This window comes from Kogia breviceps, chromosome 14, assembly GCF_026419965.1.
Source record: "Kogia breviceps isolate mKogBre1 chromosome 14, mKogBre1 haplotype 1, whole genome shotgun sequence".
Classification (NCBI taxonomy): domain Eukaryota; kingdom Metazoa; phylum Chordata; class Mammalia; order Artiodactyla; family Physeteridae; genus Kogia; species Kogia breviceps.
The window spans coordinates 62,249,469-62,268,733 of NC_081323.1; the positions used below are offsets into that span (position 1 = coordinate 62,249,469).

Sequence of the window (19,265 nt, forward strand, 5' to 3'; positions counted from 1 at the left end):
AAGGCATAGGTATGCATCAGCACATAACAGAAATACAAGACATCTGTAGACTTAAATTTTCATAAAAGGGACGATTAGAGGAAAAAAAAGTCTAAAAACTCTCCTTGGGCAGGGAGGCAATAATGAAAATTAGGTTGTGAAACACCAGTGAAAAGATATCCCGGAGGGATTTCAAGAGGGAGGATGGGGTTGTTCTCAACCCAGCCAGGCTCCTGCCCCCAGCCCCAGCCCCCATTCAATCTCAGAGATAATGTGAGCAAAGGATTCTGCTGCTTTAAAAAGTAATAATAAAGTACAAACCCATTAGGTGACCCAGCATCCAAGCTTTCAGCAGGACCACCCACCCACCACCCGCCTTGAGTGCCGGAGGCTGCATGGGCTCTGCAGCCAGACTGCCTGAGTCCCCGTGCAAGATCCTGCACTCATGTGCTTGTACAGGTCACATCACCTCTCTCTGTCTCAGAGCCTCATCTGCAAAATGCCGAGACAGCAGCACCACGAGGCATCCGTGAGATGATCCACATAAAGGGTTTAGAACAGAGCCTGGCACACAGTAAACACTCAACGGACATCAGCTCCCGTTACAACTGATAACAGCGACGGCACGGTTTCAAATCCTAGATGCCAGCTGCCCTCAGATGTGCCATGATTTTATATAACTCCTTGAAAGTGAAAAGGCTGCTAATGAAACAATGAACCAGCGTGGATTTGAAGACACATCTGATTTCACAGATGCCGACATGTGAAAAAACGTGCCTCTGAGAATGATCAGTTTCCATAATTCAGAGCCCTTCTCAGGCTCCACTCAAGTTTTCAAAACCCACAGGCACAGCAGGCATTTAAAAATTGCTATTGAATTCCAGTCCTCATCCCTGTTGGGATTACCCATCTACACTTCCATCTCCCCAGCCCACGGCCTAATTCCTGCATACACAGCACACACGGCTTCCTTAGGGAAGCAACTGACATGGGGGGCTTTCTAAGGAGCCAGCCCTGGGAGAGCAGAGCACAACCTTCCCACCTGGTCTCCTTTCTCTGCCCCTTCCTTTCCTTGTAGAGTGAAACACTTTAGTGTTTCTACCCCACGCTGGGCAAAGTACTCTGGGGTTGAAAAAGCCATTCTGAAGGATCATACAGCTTCTCCCAAATCCAACTACAGGACAGGGTTTGAGGACAATTCTGCTTCTCTCCATTTTCAAGGGTGAAATGTGATCCTTTCACACACACACACACACACACACACACACACACACACACACACACACACACACACACGACAGGGTTTGAGGACAATTCTGCTTCTCTCCATTTTCAAGGGTGAAATGTGATCCTTTCACACACACACACACACACACACACACACACACACACACACACACACACACCCTTCTTGCCTGGACAATCACTTCCAAATGATGGATTTGGAAACCTCCCTGCCATCCGTTCTTGATTCTGGAGGGGCTGTCTGGCTAAGCTTAACATCGTGATGCGGCCCTCCCTCTGTTCCCTCCCCGGGGTCTCCATCCTCCTTTCCTTCTGCCCCATCTCCCAACAAGCTGGCTGCTTGCAGACAACACTTGGCAGGTAGTTGAGGTCATCCCAAAGGGACCACCATCCATACCTGTAAGTTTGGAGGAAATGTTGGTCTGTGGGGATGTCTGAGCTGGAGGGAAAACACCAAGTGGGAGTCAGACCCGTTCAGCTGGACTGAGACCTGTTGGGAGGGGGAGTTGGAGAAGCAGGGTCAGAGGAAGAAGAATGAGATGCAGAATCCCAGAAGGTGGCTGGCTGGCACGGAGGAGGGATAGGTCATCCCAGAGTCTGCCCCAAATCCGGGCCCCACGGCAGACACCAGAAGCCACCACCCTCCCTGGATGGTTCTCAGACTAAATCTCACTGATGTGCTGCATTACTTGGAAGCTTAAGAAGTGAGGCCCAAGACACGGGGCTGGGAGGACAGCTCTGGGACCCTGCACCCCCTCCTTCCCCTGCCATGGTGCCTGCTCATGCCTCCCATGTCCACGGCTGCCATTTATTTGACCCTGGCCATGAACTAGGCACTGGGAAGCTAGCTTTACAATTATTGTCTTATTTAATCATCACCCCTGCTCTCATATGCTGGTATTACTATTCCCATTTCACAGCTGGAAAAACTGATGCTCAGAGGGGTTAAGTAATTTACCCAAGGTGACACAGCAAGTCAGCAGTGGAGCTGGGATTTGAACTTGAAAGTTCCTTGGAGATGGGAATAGAAACAGTCATCTGTGCAGCCCTGGTACATCACACAGAGCCTGGCACACAGCAAAGACACAGTCTGTATATGGTGAATTAATGAATATACCTACAGTGGCTGCTATATATTTACCAAAATGTATTTCCTTTTCCTCCAGGACACATGGCTAAAACTACATTTCCCAGCCTCCCTTGCAGCTGGGTGGGGTCATGTGATGAGTTCTGGCCAATGGACTGTGGGCAGGAGTGGCATGGACCACATATGGGCCTGGCCAATGAAAATCTCCTGCATAATTCTCACCCTCTTTCTCACCATCCACCAGCTGGGCAGAGCCACAGGGTAGAGGGAGCCTGGGTCCCTGATTGACTGTGGAGCAGAGCCACACTGAACTGTGACGTGACTGAGGAATAAACTTTCACAGTGAAGCAAACTTTTATTACAACAGTGCATCCTGATTCATCACATGCACACTGCTAAAATAAGGGCTGTGTTGTCAGTTTGCCAGGGCCACCCTGCCACCTCCTGTGCGGTCCCATACAGGACAACTGCTTACTAACATTAAATCCCCTCCTCCCTCAGCAAGGAGGCAGAACTCAGTCTTCTGACCTGGGACATGATGTTGTGGTTGATGGCAGCCCGTGCATCCACACCGCAGTCAAATGCTCCCCGGTGACTCTGCCTGAAGACAATGTCCCCATCCAAACTCAGGGCCTGGGGGAACCTCAGCTAGGAAGGAACAGACAGTACCCTTTATTCTCACCAACAGTCAAGTTCTGCCTGGAGGCCACCAACCAGCATTTGCCCGATGCGGACATGGGTACCTGGGAGGAGTGAGCCACATCCAGGGCCAGGTTGTGCCAGACTTCCCCACGCCGAGATCGGTCATGGTGCAGACCCTTTAAGTGCAGCAAGACTTTCTGGTTGACTTTCAGAGTGACCTCGACATCCTTGTTCTTAGCCTGGGTGTACAAGAACCAACGGCACTGAGAGAGGGGACTTCCCATTCACTGAGTGCCTACAGAGGCCACCCTTGGAACCCAGCAGTTAAAGTGGTTCCCAAGATTGATGGGTGAAAGCACAGTCTACACTGTCCTGCTCACAGGAGAGAAAGTGCAGGGCAGGTACACATGGAGTCTTTGAACAGGTATGGTAAACTCCAGAGCCCACAGGTAGAATTAGTGGGGTGGGCTTGAGGGCCTGTGTCTCATTCACAGGGAGTGCCCTGGTATTAGTCTGTTCTATTCACTGCAATATTCCTAACACTCAGCACAGGACCTGGCACATAGTAGGTGCTCAATAAATATCTAGAAGAACACAGAATTACTAGTTGTAGTTGCAACCTGAAACCCCAAAGCCAAAGCCACGCTAAGTGGAAGAATGTTTAACTCACAGTGTGGCAGACAGAATAATATCTGCCCTCCCAAAGGTATCCATGTCCTCAACCCTGGAACCTGTGAATTTGTAACCTTAAAGGGAAAAAGGAACTTTGTGGTTAAGGATCTTGAGATGGGGAGATTATTCTGGATTATCCAGTGAGCTAATCACACGGGAGGTTTTTTTGTTTGTTTGGGGGTTTTTTTGGCCATGCCACGTGGCATGTAGGATCTTAGTTCCCCAACCAGGAATTGCATCCGTGCCCCCTGCAGTGGAAGCATGGAGGCTTAACCACTGGACTACTAGGGAATTCCCATCACAAGGGTTTTTATAAGAGGGAGGCAGGAGGGTCACAGTCAGAGAGAGTGGAAGATGCTACTCTGCTAGCTTTTAGAAAAATGGACCATGAACCGTGAAACATGGGTGGCTCTTAGAAGCTAGAAAAGGCAAGGAAACAGATTCTCCCCTGGAGCCTCTAGAAAGAATGCAATCCTGACAACACCTTGATTTTAGCCAAGTGAAACCCATTTTGGATTTCAGATATACAGAAATATAAGATATATTTGTGTTGTTTTAAGCCGCTAAGTTTGTGGTAATTTGTTATAATAGCCATAGGAAACGCATACACATAGCTAATCATTTATTCATTCAACAACCATTTAGCTTCTGCCCATGCAACGTACAAATAGCAGGTTGCCATCTTTTCCCACCTGTGCTGACTGAGAAGTTAAAAATTTCTTGCCACAGAATTTTATCATTGGTTTACGTCTTTAAAAGAATACACGGCTTTATTTTAGAGCCTGGATGGAGGGAGAATAAACAAAGGTCCAAGAAAAGAGAAAAATGTGTGTCATTAAACAAAGACAGGGTTTTAAAAAGAACGGACAGCCAAATTAAACTACATTAAAGGATCCCCATCTACTTGGTTCTAGCCTGTTGTTGGCAGGTGGGTCAGATCTTCCGATTTTTTAAAATTAGAAGCAGAGACTCGGGTTTTACTCCCAGGCTTCTGATTTTAAATGTTGATAATTTATTGTTTTTTTAATTTAAATTCTGACCAGGCCAAACAAAATACATCTGCAGATTGGATTCAGCCCACCTCACCATTTTGCAATGTCTGGTTTAGAAAACAGTACACAACACTGGGAAACATTTCTGCAGGTGTTCTGGGTGGCCATCCTGCCCGCTGTTTCCCCTCAGGAGCTCCAAGAACTTCAGCTCCCAAACCTGGGGGCTGCTTACAGCCCACTTTAACAGCGGGGAAGTGAGGTCCCAGAAGCACAGGTCTCCATGCTCAACAGCCGGCCCGGTTTCATCCTCAGGCCTTTGGATATCCCACAAGGAAGAAACCACCGCTATCTTCCTTGTCCAGGGCCCAGCACACAGTAGGTGCCAATAAATGCTTGCTGGAGAATGGAGTCACCTCCCAGAGATGCTACTCCTAGAGGGGTCAGGAAGGAGACTTGGATGAGGGCCTATGGCCATGTCGTAAGTACTCCAGGGAGATCACTGCACTACACTTTGATCCTCACAACCACTGTGTAAGAGCCTTGCTGTCTCCATTGCACAGACGAGGAAACTGAGGTCCAGAGACATGAGACAATTTGCTAAGGACACAGAGGCAAAATGAGTGTCACTCCTAGGAAGACTAATGTCAAGTAGGCTGGATCAGGCAGAGAAAGTGGAACAGAAAACTCAGGCAAGGGAATGTTTTGTTCATCCAGCTGAGAGAAGATAACAGCTTGAACTGGAGACCACTGGGGTGAAAAGGTCTCTGGCACCCTCACTTACAATGTGCCGGTTCCACGTAACCACGCACCCCTCCAAGTTCCTGGGGATGGCCTTGCCGTTGTATGGGTGGGTCAGGCCCGCGCAGACCTGGGAGGGACAAACACACACACACATACACAGAGATGGGTGAGAGGCAGATGGGACCCTCCCTCCCGCTCTCAGGCCCCTTCCCACTGCACCCTGGAGCTCACTCACATATGGGTGCCCGGCCTGGTAGCCCAGGACTACGGTCTGCAGGGTCTCCTCCTGGCCATCCAGAACAACCCTTGTCTCCAGGGAGTAACGCTGGTGTTGCCTATCCACCGTGAAGGTCTCCTGCAGGAGGATGCTTTGCGGGATGGGCAGCGTCCAGGGGTGCCTGTCATGGAGAGGGGGAAACAGGCTGAAGTCATTAAAACAGCTGGCAGAGTCAGGGGACAACTGTGGCCCAGGGGCTCAGACTGGGCCTGTCACTGTCTTGCAGAGTTAAGACTTTGTCACAGACAGGAGAAGAACATCAGGACACACATCAGCCCTGTGCGTTACATTTGCCAATCAACACCCATTCACCATCCTGCTGTGCCCTCTCAACAACCCAGTGAGCTGGACACAGCTGAGGTCATCACTTAGCAGCAGAGACCCAGGGTCCAGGCAGCCCATGGGGTCTGGAGTCACACAGACTGGGGCTGGAATCCAGGCTCAGCCTTTCACTAGCTCTGTGACGTTGGGCAGCAAAGGACTTGATTGACTTCTCTGTACCTCAGTCTTCCCATCTGTCAAGTGGGGGCTAAAATAATAATACCCAACTCACACAGCAGTGGGGTTATAAGGGATAATGTATGTGCCACGAATGCAAATGCCCTAGGGGCAAGGATTGCTGTCCTTTTTATTCTCTGCTGTTCTCCACAGGCCCAGAAAAGTGCTTGGCACATACTAGGTGCTCAATAAATATAAATGAAATAAAGAAATGAATGAGACCTTTGCAAATGACAGTTGCTGTTACTTTTGGGTTATTGCTGTTGTTTTGACAGTAGATGGCTAAGGTCCCTCAGCTGGTCAGTGCACAGCCTGGACTTCAGGCTGTTGACTCCAACCCTGTGCTGTTCGCCCCCCACAAAGAACAAGCCTTTTAATCCCTGTGCCTCCAAGAACTGAAATGGTTCCCCAGAGCAGCTTTCAGGCTGGGGTGATGAGACTGATTTCCGTGCCCACCGTAGCACACTAATGGAAGGGGGCGAGGGACATGGGGGCTTTCGGGGGGGTGGGCAACTCATCTCTGAGCTCTGGGTTCTGTCTGGGCCCCTCCAGGCAGCACTGCCAACCCTGCTCCCTGGTGACCCTCCATGCTGGAGAAGTGGAGACCCAGGCTGGCACCACACCTCAGGGGAATCGGCCTGGGGCAAGGGGCCAATCATACCTAAGGAAGAAAGTCCCCTGCTTCTGGTACAAACTCCTGTCTTGCATTAGCTCCTCCAGTTCGCCCTCCAGCTGCAGGCCCTGAGGCTGGCCCCCGGCACTGGCCCCCAGAGCAGTCAGCAACACGTGGCTCTTCCATGGCTGAAACGAGGACCAGGCTGATGCAGAGGGTTGCCCACAGGGTCCAAGCTGCTAAACATCCTGCCCTGGGGGTCACCAGGGGCAGCTTCCACTGCCCGCTCATCTCCCTGGGAATGACCACCCGAGAAGGGCTGCTGCCTCCACCTCATCAGACCACGAGGTGGCACAGGGACACTGCCATGGCCAGACCTCCCCAGGTGCCCAGCAGGAACAAAAGACTTGGGCTTCCAGCTCCAGGTGTCTGACCTTTGCTCTGGGGTCTGTGCTAATATGGCTGGGGTCCATTTTACAGATAAAGAAACTGAGGCTCAGGGAGGCCCACGGTCATAGGCCAAGCTAGTAGCCCTTTCCCATCCCAGGTGATGGATTTGGGGTCTCTCGATGGCAGAGCCTCCAGCACGGGCCGCCTGGACCCCTTACCTGCTCTGTATGCCTGTAGGCCACCGTTAAATTCAACTCCTGCTGGGGGCCCTTCAACCAGCCGTGAAGGATCTTACGGTCCTGGCTGTTCTCGGCATGGATCTCACCCTGCATTGCTGCGCTCCAGGCTGATTCTACTTCACTCCAGCTGCGAAAGATGCTCTGTGCCACAGCTGTCACTGTGGAAACCTGCAGTGAGGGTGAAGAGGCTGACCAATGCCTTTGCACACCCTACTTCCTCCTCCTGGGATGCCCTCTCTCCCCAGTCCCACTTGGTGAACTCCCACTCATCCTTCAACACCCCTCCAATGCCATCTCTGCTAGGCCTTTTCCGACGGGTCCAAGCAGAATTGGTTGTTCCGTACAGGGTCATGAGGAAAGAGGAAAAACTGCTCTCTCTCTCTCTCTCAACCCTGAACAGAGAGAGAATCTGAGTTATCAGAGAAGACCATCCCTTCCCCTCTCTCCCCTTCAGCGCAAGGAGGGAATAGGATCTACTGAACCCCTGTTATTAGCAGGCAGGGTCTCTGTGTCTTGAAGGGCACACGCTTGCAGGTGGCCTTCTGTCCCTGCATCACCGTCATGGTGTTCAGAGCCCTGGGAGGAGCTGGGTGTTACTTTGGCTTGCACTGGGGCTGGGGGAGGCACAGCACTTCAGCCCTGTGCTGGGCTGTGAACCCCAGCACACTGCCCTCGGCACAAGCCCTACTAGGAACATCAAGGTGCCTCGTGCCCGGCTGGCCTCTGTCCCTTGTTCACGCAGCTCCCTCAGGGGACCCACGAGGAGAGGTGACGGGGCCAAGATGGGCTTTGGGAATTACTGAACCTCCTGACAAATACTAGAACTCCCCAAGACCTTACCCCCTACGTCACTGACCTCAGGTCACCCCCAGGACCTGCAGGCCCTTCACTGCTGGCTTCCCCATTTCAGCAAATGGCACCTGATTCTACCCAGCTGCTTGAACCAAAAACTTGGGGTTGTCTTTTCTTCACCCCCTCCCCCAACCAATCCATCAGCAAATCTGTCAGCAAATCAGTCAGCTACACCTTCAAACCACCAGGCCACCATCTGCCCCTCCCTGGGCTGGGTCATCTGAAGGAACGGGCTGGTCAACCCCACCTTGTATCCTGTCCTGCTCTATCTGTCACGCAGTGGCCTCCTCAGGGTCCCTAAGCTTGCCAGGAGTCACCTGCTCCTTCCGACTCCACTCTGGTGCCACCTGGCCCCTGCGCCTCAGAGGGAACTGAGCTGTCCCCTAACACACCCACCAAGCTGCCTCCTTCTGGGCCCACGTCAGGCTCATCATCCCAACACAGGGAGAGGCTTGATGTGCCAGGTTCCCACGTGTGACACCAGCTAAGTCCTTCTCTGGTTGGTTTTCTTCCAAACTCTGTTATGCTTCTACGGTCAAACGATCAAATGTGCGCAAAGAAGCAGACTTACACGGAGCAGGTGGTGGGAAACTGACCTACATCCTTGAAGTTTCCATTCTGGATTTAGGCAAAAGCCTGATGTCTACTTGCTTCCGAGGTACCAGTTCAACCTACTTTAATATTTTACTTTATCAGCTGCTAAGCAAGAATATAGGAAATTGAGATTTATTTTGTTTCCCTCTCCCAAACTCACTTGGTAACAAATTCTGAAGAATGTTAATAGTGTGTGAGCCAGACTTCACACATCTGCGACCGGTTATCGACCCCGGACCTCGGTTTTAACACTCTGCACAGAAGATCTAAACTGCGGGAAATCAGGCTCCCTGTCTGCGGCTGCGGGGGCGGGAGTGAGGGGCAGGGGGTGCGGCCGAGCATACGCACCCGGAGGTAGGTGGTAGCTGGGGTGTAGACGTGGATCTTGCCCTCCCTGTGGAGGCCCTGGCTCTTGCAGGCCATTTTCATCACCAGATTCTTGAGGGTCCAGGCCTTGCCCAGCGTCAGCTCCCAAACAGCCTGGAACGTGGCTCGGTGGGGCCAGTACAGCCTGTGAGCCGCAGAGACCATCAGCCATGGACTATCCAGGTTCAAGGCTCCTGAGAGAGGCAGAGAGGAAGAAACTGGTATCCCCGGCAAGAAGGGAGCTTTTGAAGAAGGGAGCGCAGGCAGCTAACTAGAGGCTCCCATAGTCTCATCACGGTCACTATGGGCATATCTCAAAACTTGGAATGACTGGGATGGAGCATAAGGGAACTTTCTGGAATGATGGTAACGTTCTGAATTTTGGCAAGCGCTTGGGTTTCACGGGTCTGTGCACCTGTCAAAACTCATCAAATGGTACCCTGGAGATGTGTGCGATTTGCTCTAGCTAATAATATAATCCTGAAATGTGTAGGGGTGAAATTGTACTGAAGTTTACAACTTAATTTGACCTGCACCCACAAATAAGATGGATGGATAAGTGGGCAGATGTGTAAGAAGGCAGGTGGAGTAAAATGTTAATGGTAGAATCTAGGTTGAGAGTATGTTGGTGTTCACTGCACAACTCTTTGCACTTTTCTGTACGTTTGAAATTTTTTCATGATGACATATTAGACAAAAGAAATGCTGGGACAGTTGGAGAGGGGGCACTGGGGTGTGGTGATCAAGAACATGGCCTTCTCTAAGGGAAAAAAATGTCATGAAGAGATTAGTGGTAGGACGGGAATAAAACACAGACTTACTCGAGCATGGACTTGAGGATATGGGGAGGGGGAGGGGTGGGCTGTGACGAAGTGGGGGAGTGGCAGGGACATATATACACTATCAAATGTAAATTAGACAGCTGGTGGGAAGCTGCTGCATAGCACAGGGAGATCACCTCTGTGCTGTGTGACCGCCTGGGGGGGTGGGATAGGGAGGGTGGGAGAGAGGGTGATGCAAGAGGGAGGAGATGTGGGAGCATGTGTGTATGTATAACTGATTTAGTTTGTTGTAGAGGGAAAACTAACACACTATTGTAAAACAATTATACTCCAATAAAGATGTTTAAAAAAAAAAAAAAAAAGAAAAAAAAAAAAGAAAAAAAGAACATGGCCTTTATTCTTCCAAGCTGTGTGACCTCTTCGAACCCGTACTTCCATCATCTGTAAAATGGGTACAACAGTACTGATCACTGGGTCGTGGGATAGAGGAAGCACCCATTCAGAAGATGAAGACCAATCATCACCATCATCAAAAAGTGGACATTTTGCATAAACTTTTGCCCTTCCACGATGAACGAAAACCAGGTTGCTGCACCCCTCTCCTATTTTGTAATAAATACTCCCAATCACTCAAGGACTAATTCAGTAAATATTGCTCGAGACACTTGAGACTTGGCAGTGAACAAGGAGGCACAGTCACTGCCCTCATGGAACTTGCAGTTTGGGGGTGGTAAGGGGATGGGGGAGAGATCTTGAACAAATAAACATATAATGAGACCTACCTAAGTAGAAAATGCTGAGTGCTAGGAAGGAGAAGAAAGAGGGAGTTAGACTAAGGTCAGGCAGGTCAGTGAAGGCTCCCATGAACACATAACCATTGAGCTGAGCCCTAAATGAGAGGCAGTGGAGTCTGTCAAAGGGAAGAAACCCTCCCCCACCTCCTGCTGGAGATGGGAGATTCACTATGTGGGGAAACTGAGGCGGGGAGGCCAGGATGCAGGGGCATCCAACAGAGTGAGGGCAGTGGGTGAGCTGCCAAGTTGAGAACAGGGAGATACTGAATAGAGAGGAGCCCAATGCCCTGTCCTGAGGTACCAGTCCTACAGGAGATGGGAAGATTGCTCCACAGAAGAACAGAATAACTGGGGAAAAAAAAAAAAGTCCACAGATATGGGCCCCAGGTCCTCAGGGAGAGCCAGGACCCCACCCAACCATGCAACAGGGAAGCCCACCAGTCAACAAGAGCACCTCCACACATACATATATATGACGAAATACTACTCAGTTATAAAAAGAATGAAATAATGCCATTTACAGCAACATGGATGGACCTATCATACTAAGATTATCATACTAAGTGAAGTAAGTCAGAAAGAGAAAGACAAATACCATATGATATCACTTATATGTGGAATCTAAAAAATGATACAAATGAACTTACCTATGAAACAGAAACAGACTCACAGACATAGAGAACAGACTTGTGGTTGCCAAGGGGGTGGGAGGTGGGGGAGGGATGGACTGGGAGTTTGGGATTAGCAGATGCAAACTATTATATATCGGATGGATAAACAGCAAGGTCCTACTGTATAGCACAGGGAACTATTCAATATCCTGTGATAAACCATAATGGAAAAGAATACGAAAAAAATGCATATATATGTATAACTGAATCACTTTGCTGTACAGCAGAAATTAACACAACACTGTAAATCAACTATACTTCAATAAAATAATTGTGTGTGTGTGTGTGTGTGTGTGTGTGTGTGTGTGTGTGTGTGGTACACAGGCCTCTCACTGTTGTGGCTTCTCCCGTTGCGGGGCACAGGCTCCGGACACGCAGGCTCAGCGGCCATGGCTCACTGGCCTACCCGCTCCGCGGCACGTGGGATCCTCCCGGACCGGGGCATGAACCCGTGTCCCCTGCATCGGCAGGCAGACTCTCAACCACTGCGCCACCAGGGAAGCCCTAAAATAAATTTTTTAAAAAAGAACACCACCCCCCCACACATAGAGCATCCTTCCAAACAAGTTCCAAGTGAACGCCTCTTAAACAAAAGCACATATCCAAGTCTTGCCTGGCACGTGGGAAAAGCCACTAACAGGAACTTCAGAAATAAAAAGAAAAAAGAAACTCAGGGTGAACAGACCAAAGCCCCCAATTCTATAATTTATGCTCTCAGAGAAGAGAAGATAATGCATTCATGGAGCCAGACACTCTAAGAAAAGAACTTTGAGGAACAAAAAATGAGCTCTTGGGAATATAAGCTAGCTAAAATTAAAACAACAGTAGAGGGGCTGGCAGATGAAGTTGAGGAAATCAGCCCTCACAACAGAACAAAAGGACAAAGAGATGGAACAAAGGAGAGAAAAGAAAGAAAATTAAAGGCTTAATTTCTGAGGAAAACATCTGACCAACAGGAATTCCAGAACACAGAAGGAAGGAAATTACCAAAGAAACTGTGCAAGAAAATTACCAAGACCCAAATGGAAAGGGCCTAAGTGCTCAGTACAGTGAATGAAAAGAGATTCACACCAAGGCTCATCATCATAAGATTTAAAGACACTAGGAATGAAGAGAAGCTCCTGGAAGCTTCCAGAGAGTGAGAAAAGGGTTATAGACAAAAGATGATGGATCACAAATAGCACCAGACCCCTCCACTGATTCAAATCAACAGGGGAGCAATGTCTTCAAAAATCCCAAGGGAAAATAATTTCCAGCCTAGAATTCTCTATTCAGCCAAATCAAATAAAGACAGTTTAGGGACTTCCCTGGCGGTCCAGTAGTTAGGAGTTTGCCTTCCAGTGCAGGGGGTGCGGGTTCCATCCCTGGTCGGGGAGCTAAGATCCCATCTGCCTCGTGGCCAAAAAACCAAAACATAAAACAGAAGCAATATCGTAACAAATTCAATAAAGACTTTAAAAACGGTCCACATCAAAAAAAAAAAAAAAGACAGTTTAAACATTCAGGGTTTCAAAATGTTTACATCCTGTTATAGGTTGAATTGTGTCTGTCAAAAAGATATGAAGTCCTAACCCCTGGTACCTCAAAATATGATCTTATTTGGGAATGGGGTCATTGCAGATAAAATTAGTTAAAATAAGATCATACTGGAGTAGGGGAGGCCCTAAATCTGGTATTAGTGGTGTCCTTGTATGAAGAGAGAAGTTTGGACACAGACACAGACATACACACAGAGCACCATGTGACAACAGAGGCAGAGATTAGAGCCATGTAGCTACAAACCAAGGAACATCAAGCATCAGTGGTCACCACTAGAAGTAGAAAGAGGCGGGAAGGATTCTACCCAGGGTCACAGAGAGAAAGTGGCCCTGCTGACACCTTAATTTCAGAATTCTAGTCTCGAGGACTGTGAGAGAATAAGTTTCTGTTGTTTAAAGCCACTCAGTTTGTGGTAACTGGTTAAAGCAGCCCTAGCTAATGAATATATCTCCCATGCACCCTCTCTCAGGAAGCTACTGGAAGATGCACTCCATCGGAACAAAAGTTAACCAAGAAAGAAGATGACATGAGTGCAAGAAGCAGGGGGCTGTGACCCAGAGAAGTGGAAGGCACTCCCAGGATGATAGTGAGGGGATGCCCTAGGACTACAGCTGTGCAACTGGTCTACACTGGAGCAGCAGAACAGAGGCTCCAGGAAGAGGGTCTACAAGAAAAATATGAGAACTGATTGAAGCTGATAAGTAATCTGACGTGTTCAACCATCTGGAGAAGACTTTTGCATTGTTGCTAAAAATTCTGGGAATAATCAGTAGGAGGAAAATAGAAAACTAATCAAACAGGGAAAAAAGCCTATTATAACTCCAGGAAAAACAAATTGTTAGAATCCTAGTATACCATGTGCCTCAGCTGTGAGGGAAATTTATCACCACAATGATCTAAACATTGAATATTAACAAACTATAACTCTTTTAGGGGGATGGATGGAAATAGGCATGTGAAAAGGGCTGGTGTAATAGTTAAATTTTCTTCCTCTCTAGTAAGAAATATATTGAGAATGCCTATGAAAGAAAAATCAAGAAATAAGTGTGATTATTTTAAAAGATGGAGGGTCTGACGGGAAACAGCAAAAAGAATTTACAGTGCTTGCCGTTTTCAGCAAAATTTGGGATTGGAAGACGTGAAGCAGAAAATTACTGTATTTGCTATAACTTTAACTTTTAAAAACTTAAAATTTTTTCAAGTACATATTACATGAACACAGAGAATATTATGAGCTCCCATATAACACTCACCCATCTTCAACATTTACCAAGTCATAGTCTAATTCACTTTTTAAACTACGTATTACTTCAATTAAAAATAAAAATTAGTTCAAAAAATTAATTCAATGATAAAACCATGGTAAATTCATTTTTTAAATGAGAGAAAGAGTGTTCCAGGGAGAAAGAACAGCAAGTGCAAAGGCCCTGAGGTATGTCTGGGGAACAGAAGAGAGGCCAGTGGGGCTGCAGGATTATGGGCAATGGAAAAAGTAAGGTGAGATAAGGTTGGAGAAGTAGGCAAGGCCCTGTAATGTAGAGCTCTATGGATGAGGGTAAGAAATCAAGATGTGATTTTAAGTTTCCTGGGCCGCATGTGAGGTCTGAGTCTTGAATTACCCAGGCAAACAAAAGGGAAGGGTGTTCCAGTTAGTGGGCATGGCTTGAGCAAAGACCTAGAGGGCAGAAATCTTCACCACTAGCCAAGGACACTCCCTAGATGACACTCACCTTCCCACTTCCACAGGGTGGTCCTGGATGTGTCCTTCCACTGCAAGCCTGCCACAAAGGGCAGCCGCCCATTGTACTGCACCTTCAGGTATGTGCTGCTCTCCACGTGAGGCTGGCGGAGGCTCAAGTGGTGCAGCTGCATTTGGCAATCCACCTGCCTCGCAGGCACCTGCAGCACAAACTGGAGGAGACCCACACCCAAGATGCAAATCAAATCATGCTGTTCCTGACCTAGAACATTCCATTGGCTCTCCACTGCAACCTGAGATCCCTGGCTACCAGGAATTGCCCCACCCCACCCCAAAAAGAAACACTGCACTCATTAGCACTCACTCCCCATTGCCTCCTTCCCATAGACCCCCGGGAACCTTTAACCTACTTTCTGTCTCTATGAATTTACCTATTCTGGACATTTCTTTCAAATAGAATCATATAGTCTGTGGCCTTTGGTGTCTGGCTTCTTTCACTTAGCATGATTCTTTCAAGGTTCATCCATGTTGTAGCAGGTATCAGAACTTCATTTTTATTACTGAATAACGTTCTATTGTATGGATAAATCACTTTATTCATTCACTGATGAACATTTAGGTTGTTTCTACTTTGGGGTTATTATGAATAATGCTGCTATAAATGTTTTGTGTGGACATAAGTTTTCAATTCTCTTGAGTACCTAGGAGTAGAATTGTTGGGTCATATGGTAACTCTGTGTTTAACATTTTAAGGAAACACCAAACTCTTTTTCCAGTCACACCATTTTATGATCCCACCAATATGAGTTCTAATTTCCCTGCATCTTCACCAACCTTTGTTACTGTTTTTTTCGTTTTTTTGTTTTTTCCATTTCAGCTATGCTAGTGGATTTGAAGTAGTATCTCACTGTGGTTTTGATTTGAATTTCCCTAATGACTAATTAGGTTAAGCAGCTTTTCATGTACTTATCGGCCACTTGTGTACCTTCTTCAGAGAAATATCTATTCAAATCCTTTGTCTTTTTCTTGTTGAGTTGTAAGAGTTCTTCATATATTCTGGATACAAGTCCCTTATCAGACATACAATTTGCAGATGTTTTCTTCCCTTCTCTGTGCTGTTATTTCACTTCCTTGATGGTGTCCTTTGAAGCACAAATGTTTTTAAGTTTGATGAAGACCAAAGTATTTTTGTTATTACTTATACTTTCAGTGTCATATCTCAGAAACCCTTGCCTAATCCAAGGTCATAAAGATTTACTCTTATGTTTTCCTCTAAGAGTTTCATAATTCTTAAATTTAGGTCTACAACCTATTTTGAGTTTGTTTTTATATGTGGTATGAGGTAAGGGTCCAACTTCATACTCCTACACGTGAATATCCATTGTCCCAGCACCACTTGTTGAAAAGACTATTCTTTCCCCTCTTCAATTATCTTGGCACCCTTGTCGAAAATCAACTAACTGTAAATACAAGGGTTTATTGGATTCCCAATTCTACTCTGTTGGTCTATATGTCTATCCTTACACCATTACCATAATACTATCTTAATTACTGTAGATTTGAAGTAAGTTTTGAAATCAATAAAAGTGAATCCTCTAACTTTGTTCTTCTCTTTCAAGACAGTTGTGTCTACTCTGGGTCCCTTGAAATTCAACATGAATTTTAGGATCAGCTTGTCAATTTTAGCAAAAAGATAACTTTTTTGCTAGGAATAGATGGGGTTTTGCTAGGAATAGATGGGGACCGTTGATAGGAATAGATGGGGACCGTTGAATCTGTACATCAATTTAGGAAGTATTGCCAACTTCACATTAAATATTCCAATCCAAGTACATGGGATGTCTTCCATTTAGGTTTTCTTGAATTTCTTTCAACAATGTTTTATAGTTTTGAGATTCGTTTTACATTCTTTTGTTAAATTTATTCCTAAGTATTATTCTTTTTGATGGTAATGTAAATGAAATTGCTTTCTTAATTTCATTTTCAGGTTTTTCATTGCTAGTGTAGAGAAATACAACTAATTTTTGTATATTAATCCTGTATCCTGAAACTCTGATGAACTCATTTATTAGCTCTAATAGATTTTTCGGTGAGTTCATTTGGGTCTTCTATATACAAGATCGTATCATCTGTAAAAAGAAATAGTTTTTCTTCTTCCTTTCCAATCTAGATGCCTTTTCTTCATTTCTTTGTTCTTTTTCTTTTTGGCCTAATCGCCCTAGCTAGAACCTCCAGCACGATGTTAAATACAAATGGTGAAAGCAGACATCCTATCTTGTTACTGATCTTAGGGGAAAGGTATTTAGCCTTTTGCCATTAAGTATGATATTAGCTGTGGGTTTTTCATAGATGGCCTTTATCAGGTTGAGGAAGTGCCCTTCTATTGCTAGACTGTTGGGTACTTTTATCATGAAAAGGTATGGTGTTGTGCCAGATACTTTTCTGTGTCTATTGAAATGATCATGTGGTTTTTGTCCTTTATTCTATTAATATGATGTATTACCTTGATGGGTGTTCAAATGTTAAACCAACCTTGCATTCCTGGGATAAACCCCATTTGGTCATGTTGTGTAATCCTTTTTATATATTGCTGAATTCAGTTTGGTAGTATTTTCTTGTGGGTTTTGCATACGTATTTGTAAGAGATAATGGTCTTTAGTTTTTCTTTGCTTATGATGTCTTTCTCTGGTTTGGGCATCAGGATAATAATGGCTGCATAGAATGAACTGGGAAGAGTCTTCTCTTGACAGATCATTTAGTCAATTATTTTATAGTACATTTACTTTATAGTAAATTAATTCTGGCACTATCCAGTCCAGCCAAGAGGCTAAGAGCCTGAGGTTTGAAACGAGGCAGACTGGACTTTCAATCCCAATTCTGCCACAGAGTAGCTGTGAGACCTCAGCTAAGTCTGTTTACACCACTTCTCTTCTGTAAAGTGAGAACAGATAATTCTTGCCTCACAAGGATTAAATGAAATAATACAAACAAAGCCTCTGACACATGGTCTGGCAATAATTAATGGCTCACCATTGATCACTCTGCCTTTCCCTCTTCTACTCACTGTCAGCTTCTTAAAGATAAAGATTATCTTACTCATACCTGTCTCCCCAGAACCTAGCATGGTGTCGGCCACACTTATGAAGCATTGCGGAAATGCTGCCACAAACCTCTAATCTCTTCAGTAAAACCCTCGGGGCCAGCTGTTTTCCAGAAATGAGAAACTTCTTCTGCTTCTGTTGACAGAAGCAGGGCATGATCAGAGGTAGGTAACGTTATGCAAGGACGACTTCAATCAAGAATATGATTCAATAGGGGCTTCCCTGGTGGTGCAGTGGTTAAGAATCTGCCTGCCAATGCAGGAGACATGGGTTTGAGCTCAGGTCCGGGAAGATCCCACATGCCGCGGAGCAACTAAGCCCATGTGCCACAACTACTGAGCCTGCACTCTAGAGCCCACGAGCCACAACTACTGAAGCCCGCGTGCCTAGAGCACGCTCCGCAAGGAGAGAAGCCACCGCAATGAGAAGCCCGCACACCACAACGAAGAGTAGACCCTGCTCGCCGCAACTAGAGAAAGCCCGTGCACAGCAACGTAGACCCAATGCAGCCAAAAATAAATAAATCAATTAATTAACAACAACACGGGAAGTTTTCCAAGATCCATTGTTAAAGGACATACAACATGACTCACCAAACAAAACTAAGTGCTTGTGACAGCTCCACCAAGCAAATATATAGAAAAAGATCTCCTTTCCAGTTCGCCAGACTATAACCATGGTTCTCTCCAGGCAGCTGAGAAGGGGACCAGGAAAAGGGATGGTAACTGTGAAAGGGAATTTTAGCCTTCCTTTAAATGTTATATTTTTTCACAAGGAGAATTTATTCATGGAGTATTGGTATGATTTTAAATCAACGTAATACTTAGAAATGAAGTTAAGCAGGTAGGCAAAAGACTTGTACACTGAAAACTACAAAACATTGCTGAAAGAAATTAGAGAAGACATAAATAAATGGAAAGACATCTTGTGTTCACGGATTGGAAGACTTAATATTGTTAAGGTTCAATACTACCCAAAGCAATCTACAGATTTAATGCAATCCCTATCAAAATCTCAACAGTATTTTTTTTTGGTAGAAATAGAAAAGTCCACCTTAAAATTCATATGGAATCTCAAGGGACCCCCAAATAGCCAAAACAATCTTGAAAAAGAAGTATGAAGTGGGAGGTCTCACAAAGCTACAGTAATCAAAACAGTATGTTGTGACATAAAAGACAGACACATAGACCAATGGAATACAATAGACTGCCCAGAAATAAACTCTCACATTTATGGTTAGGGGAAAGGACTGTCTTTTCAACAAATGGTGCTGGAAAACCTGTATATTCAATGCAAAAGAATGAAGTTGGATCCTTATCTTATAACATATACACAGTTTAACTCAAAATGGATCAGAGACCTAAACATGAGAACTAAAACCATAAAACTCTTAGAAGAAAACACGGGATTGAAAAGCTTCATGACATTGGATTTGGCAATTGATTTATTGAACATGACACTTAAAACACAGGCAACAAAAGTAAGAATAAAT

At 46.0% G+C, this 19,265-nt stretch overlaps 1 protein-coding gene across 1 annotated transcript in view; it reads right to left on the bottom strand.

Annotated features, from left to right (window-relative positions):
* Positions 1-19,265, bottom strand: part of LOC131741595 (uncharacterized) — a 161,058-nt gene that overhangs the window by 78,413 nt on the left and 63,380 nt on the right. Inside the window, exons 29-37 of the mRNA XM_067013704.1 lie at positions 14,704-14,884; positions 9,170-9,381; positions 7,355-7,543; positions 6,795-6,934; positions 5,594-5,756; positions 5,399-5,485; positions 3,055-3,192; positions 2,840-2,959; positions 1,622-1,714 (exon numbers count right to left, since the gene is read on the bottom strand). Coding sequence (XP_066869805.1) covers positions 1,622-1,714; positions 2,840-2,959; positions 3,055-3,192; positions 5,399-5,485; positions 5,594-5,756; positions 6,795-6,934; positions 7,355-7,543; positions 9,170-9,381; positions 14,704-14,884 — 1,323 coding nt within the window. The remainder of the gene's footprint in view (positions 1-1,621; positions 1,715-2,839; positions 2,960-3,054; positions 3,193-5,398; positions 5,486-5,593; positions 5,757-6,794; positions 6,935-7,354; positions 7,544-9,169; positions 9,382-14,703; positions 14,885-19,265) is intronic.